The 6,000-nt window shown below is 39.2% G+C and overlaps 1 protein-coding gene across 2 annotated transcripts in view; it reads left to right on the forward strand.

Annotated features, from left to right (window-relative positions):
• Positions 1–5,642, forward strand: part of celf3a (cugbp, Elav-like family member 3a) — a 30,487-nt gene extending 24,845 nt beyond the window's left edge. Inside the window, exons 12-15 of one of the 2 annotated variants that reach the window (XR_004553101.2) lie at positions 1,701–1,844; positions 2,289–2,421; positions 2,859–2,958; positions 4,817–5,642. Coding sequence is in view for 1 of the 2 variants with exons in the window: in XM_034095189.2 (XP_033951080.1) it covers positions 1,701–1,844; positions 2,289–2,416 (272 nt within the window). In the remaining variant the exon portion in view is untranslated. The remainder of the gene's footprint in view (positions 1–1,700; positions 1,845–2,288; positions 2,422–2,858; positions 2,959–4,816) is intronic. The other variant, XM_034095189.2, reaches the window with a different exon arrangement.
• The last annotated feature ends 358 nt before the right edge of the window (positions 5,643–6,000 follow it).

Raw genomic sequence — 6,000 nt, forward strand, 5'->3', positions numbered from 1 at the left:
ATAGTTGGAAGACATCCATGTTTTGATGTCATGCAGGCAGTTGATGAGAGACTGAGGGGGGAGCTGGGAGGATGGAGTGGTGCTGCGATACAATTGGGTATCATCAGTGGAAATTGAGTCCATGATGTCGGATGATCTGGCCGAGGGGGAGCATGTAAATGGTGAACAGGAGGGGGCCAAGCACAGAGCCCTGGGGTACACCGTGGTGGACTGGGGCCGGGGGTGAGTTTGAGCCACTGATGGAGACCAACTTTTTCCTGTTGTGGAGGTAGGATGTCAACCAGGACAGCGCTGTGCCAGTGACACCTAGGAGGTCTGAGAGGCGGGTGAGGAGGATGTTGTGAGAGATGGTGTCAAATGCTGCAGAGAGGTCCAGGAGGATGAGGATGCTGAGGCGGCCAGAGTCAGCAGCAATGAGGAGATCGTTGGTGATCTTGATGAGGGCGGTCTCAGTGCTGTGTTGCTGTCTGAAGCCGGATTGGAAGGGCTCATAGAGCTCATGGTTGGACATGTACAGATGGAGTTGGCCGGCGACCACTCTTTCCAGAGTTTTGCTGATGAAGGGAAGGTTGGAGATCGGCCGGTGGTTCTGGAGGTCGTCGGGGTCCAGGCCAGGTTTTTTGAGTATGGGGGTGACTGAGGCCATTTTGAAGCTGGTGGGGACTATACCAGGAGCCAGAGAAGCGTTGATGATGACCACCATGTAGGGACAGAGGGTGGGTAGGCAGTCCTTGACCAGGGCTGTGGGCATGGGGTCCAGGGAGCAGGTGGAGGTCTTGGCCGAGCTGACCAGTTTGGCCACTTGGAGAGCATCCACAGGGGAGAAGGAGGAGAGGTTGGAGTGGGAGAGGCGCGGCGCTTAGGGTGCGTTACCAGGTGAATGAGGTGCAGGTAGGGGGGAAGGGCCAGTCACCAGGAGCTGCTGATGGATGGCCTCGACTTTCGCTTGGAAGAAGTCGAGGAATTTGGAGCACAGATCGGGAGCCCCTGAGGGCTGGGGGGCGTCAGGGGGCCGTAGTAGGTGGTTGATGGTGGAGAACAGTCTTCTGGGGTTGCTTTACTTTATTTATTTATTTTTAAACCTTTTATGTTCTTAACCTTTTATTTTTATTTTTTATATTGCCATATTTTATCCAATATGCTCCTTTATATATCTTTTTACTTATTTTTCCTTATAGATTTGTGAAGCACCTTGAGATGACGTTGTCTTTAAAGTGTGCTATATAAATCAAATGTATTGTTATTATTATTATTATGAACTACATAGACAAGATAGTGATATCAATCTGACTATCAGCAAGAAAACATATAAATGCATTTCACAAAATGTTGTACAACAACTGCTTATGTTTTAAATATGAATCAATTATTCTCACTGTATATTGTTGTGTCATGCTCATTTCCATTCATATGATATAAAAGAGATTGTTTTTTGTTTTTTTTTAAACCTAACCCTTATTATTCAAACTAAAATAAATAATAAAGTCAATAAATAAAATTTGACAAAGATGAGAAACAATACATATATGTGTTATACTGAATAAAAGAGACATAAACAATTTACATAAAAAATATAAGCATAAATCAGACACAGGAGTCTAGGACTGTACCACTAACAATAACAGCTCTAACTATAACTGATCCACACTGATCACCTAACCTTGTCATCTCTGTGTCGTCTCGTCTCTATTTGTGTCCAGGTCCAGAGGGATGCAACATCTTCATCTACCACCTGCCGCAGGAGTTCACTGACTCTGAGATCCTGCAGATGTTCCTGCCCTTCGGAAACGTCATCTCTGCAAAGGTCTTTGTGGACCGCGCCACCAACCAGAGTAAATGCTTTGGTGAGTCAATGTGATGGCTGTTGTGGATTTTAGAGACTTTTAAAGACCAGTTTCACCATACAGTAAATGTCATATTAACTTTTTCCCCATTTAATTTAATTAAATGTACTTAGTTTGAGCATCAAAACAAACCCATATATAACGGTGAACATATACAACATGTTTTCAAGAACTTATAGGACAAATAAATTACATTTCATGTCCAAAATGGAGTAGTAAGATGCAACATGCTTATCTACTCTTACCCCTATTCCATTATATATCAATCAATCAATCACATAAACCAAGTGAAAACAACATTTAGATGTAGTCATCCTTTTCATGTAATCATTTGAGTCATTTACATTTTTCCTTCTTTTTAAACTGTTTGATATTTTTACTTTGTTTGATAAATGATGCTATTGATAGACGTTTCATTCTTTCATTCTTCCTCTTCCTCTTCAGGTTTTGTAAGTTTTGACAACCCCTCCAGCGCCCAGACTGCCATCCAGGCCATGAACGGCTTCCAGATCGGCATGAAGAGACTGAAGGTGCAGCTGAAGAGGCCCAAGGATGCCAACAGGCCTTACTGAAGGAGGTGAGTTATTGTCTATTGACACACTTGAGGCGACGGGGAGGGATTGACAGACAGCTGAAATGTGTGTGGAAGTTAAAGAGACAGAGTGGATATAATTGGGGGGCTCAGCTCTTAAACGGCTGTCTTTCATGTGGAAATGAAGAAGTCAATAACCCTACCGTAGATTAACTTTAATGAGGCGGCAGCTCTCATCAGTTTGAAATATATTGTGTAAAAGCGTCTGCTTCTTTTGTTGCTCAGCATGTAGAAGGACACTTTGATTGAGGAGCTGATTTTTTTACTTGGGTTCAAATGTTTTTGCCTAACCAGTGTTCTGTCGCAGGGTTAAATGCCAACTACTGTTCGTCATTAATTTTTTGTTTTTACTTTTCATTTATTGTTTTTGTGCTGTGCCATATGCCATTTTTCCTGAACAAAACCATCACACCACTCTCAAGACTGTCCTGTCCATACATATATCGTGGAGACGTGCGTCGCTATGGCTACGGTTGCCTAGCAACCGCTAAAACCTCCCCCCCTCTTCCTTCTCACTGCGTTGTAAGTTAATTGGCCTGTGTTGGTTGCTGTGGCGATATCGCCTGTGATGGTTGCCATTAGCAATTTTTTATTTTGGGCCGTTGCCTTGATTCACCATGCTCAAACTGCATGGCGGGTTACTGTGGCGACCATGAACTGTGTTTGGTGCGTTGTGAGTTTCCTCTTATTATTTTGTCCTGGTTTTATTCCTTGCAAACACTGATCAATAACTGTCACTTTACCTTAGCATCTGTAAGCAATTGATGATCATGACATGCGTTTTTTTCTCTCTAAAAGCTTCAATGCTAAGAGCTAAATCAACCTGCTGTCCATCAAATATGGATACATACAATTGATTTCCTTTCTTTTGTTTTCTGATTAGTTGACTTTTTGTCTGTCATGATTATCATTCTTACACATTCCCTTTGTTTAGTTGGTTGGTGTGGTAGTTTTCGGTGAGTGTGGGGTTTTTGTTTGGTTGTAACTCAATTCCAAGTGACTTTGTGCCTGAACTTTGTTTGGTTTCGTGAGACTGGAAATGTACTGATCGTGCCCCTGTAAATGGATTACCACATGGTATTTGTGCGTGTATGTTAAGCAACAAGAAGGTGCGTGCATTTATATTTGTGTGAGTATTTTGTATTGATTAGATGTGGAAAATTGTTCATGTGTAAGTGACTGTGTGTGTGGGTGTGTGTGTGCAGTGTGTGTGTGTTGTACCACAGAGACACTAACCTTACTTTAGAAGGTTTTGGGTAAAGCTGTTTGGTTCCTGTGACACGTGCTGCTGGCTGAGGAACTGCATTCCTCTGTAGGAATTCTGGGTTTCCAAAAACATTATAATATTAATAAACGTTATAAGAGCTAACATACATAACACAAATAAAACCTCATGGTATTCAAATATACATAAAATATTTTTGACTTAGCACATCAAATGTTAATTAATCACAGGGTATCTGCAGGTCAATGAACAAGTTTGAAAATGTAAACTGAAATGAAAGCCTGAATAATACAAAAATAAATCCTAGCAGATTATTTATATTATTCTGCTTCTGGTATATAACATTTCTAAACTATCTCTAATTTCTTTACAACTCTGTAACAATAAATCAATACATTTTACAAAAAAACAATACCCCTTTACAAATATGGAAGTTTTGTAAGCTATATGTGTTATTATTTGTAATGGCTGCATTATGTGCCTGATAAGAATAGCCTAGATTTCCTGTTATTTGTTTGTTCATATACTCTGCCACGTTAATATTTTTGGAATTGGTACACCGTATCTCAAATCAGAAATAAAATGTAAATAAATAAGGCAACTTTGAACAAAGTTTGAGGGTTTGTAATGAATGCTTGTTTAGAGTTTTTAAATGTACTCAATAATAATAAAGGACAGTAATTCACATTTACTGCTCTGACATTTCTTTAGCTGCAAATGCCCTGTTCGCACAACTAATTAAATAAACTGCAGTTTAGTGATTGACCTGGTTCTGAATATCATTCGACTAAATGTAACAACTTTTCCCAAGAGTTTTCGTAAAAACAATGGAGCGTTATAGTCATCCCCACCAGAATTCCTACTATGCATGTTCTGAATTAATTTGCCTGCCAAAAGAGATGACAAACTACTTTCTAAGAAGGTGCATACACTTGCAGCAGTGTGACTGTCACTATTAGAGTTGCATGGACACTAGTTGATTACTGACACTCCCCTGAGGCATCAGTGCAAGCAGTGTGTATTGCAGACACCACTCCACTTCCAAAGTCCTACATGTGTGTGGGTGTGTGTTCGATGATGGTTTGTGAGATTTTTGTTTTCTAATTCTCTTCTTTTTCTTTTTCTTTTCTCTCTTCTCTTCCTCTTTACCTGCAGGTAAAACCTAAGAGTTCAATCAAGAAAACCACTTGGGATGTCCCAGCCTTTTTTGGTTGTTTGACCAACCGTATAGCACAGGAGCAACACTTCATGAAAGCAGTATCACGTGTATGCGCTAACAAAAACAACAGCAGTAATATCGGCGACAGAATAAATCTACAGAAACCGCATCCTCAATATCAGAAGTGCTCCAGATTTCCTATCATTCCACAGCTGGATTCATTTATATTATGTACATACTCTATTGTCGGCAACAAGATCTACATGTTAAGAAAAAGCATCATGATGTTATTCTTCTGAACAGGGTTCTACTGTATAGTGTGATTTGTGGTCCATGGCGTTAACAGAAGGCCAGTCTACAGTCGGAGGCAAAAGAAAATACTATTCTGTATGATTACCATTGGTAATATTGTTATGTAGAGTTAGTTTTATTATTTATACGTACATTTAAAAAAACAAGGGGGAGATTACACAGGAAGAGATTTGGATTTCCTCACTGTATATACTTTGATTTAAAAATGGAGTTTAAAGACTTCACAAGTTAAGATTCTCTGCTTCCACTACTTTTAAAATTATCAAAGCGGAAGGAATGGCTGGGAATTTTTCTATCTTGATTTTTTACGTTTAATTTATTTGGTAATCAATTTGGTGAGGTTGGATGGGTGGAGATGTGACAATTTCTTTTTTCATTTAAGAAAAAAAAAGAGGATTCCTGTGGTCTTCAAGACAATGAACACACTTATTATAGAGTTTTTAATTACATAAATGTACCTATGGAAGTAAAAAAAAAAAAACATAATGTTTCTTTATTTATTCTCTACAATCGCTGTTTTAAAACATATGTCTTTAAAAGAAAATAAAGTACAATTTAGAAGAAAAAAAATGTGAGTCTGCTTAACTGTCTGCTTCTTGACGTGTTATTTACCAAAAGTTGGCATCTTTTCTGGGTGTAATGATTCAAAAATGTATTTTTTTGTTTATTTTGCTTGAAAATACGTCAGAATACTAAGGTTGTATCAGTGTTAGATCAGTAATGAGATATCCAGGGGAGTGTGCTGCTCTCTATAGGCCTGAAGAAGAATTGAGGAAAGTTCCAAAGAACATCTGGCCTCCAGTGTTGGACTGAATTTAACTAACGCTTTACAGGAAGGAAATACTTAATATATTGTAGTGTTTTTATT

This window comes from Pseudochaenichthys georgianus, chromosome 11 (assembly GCF_902827115.2).
Source record: "Pseudochaenichthys georgianus chromosome 11, fPseGeo1.2, whole genome shotgun sequence".
NCBI classification, from domain to species: domain Eukaryota; kingdom Metazoa; phylum Chordata; class Actinopteri; order Perciformes; family Channichthyidae; genus Pseudochaenichthys; species Pseudochaenichthys georgianus.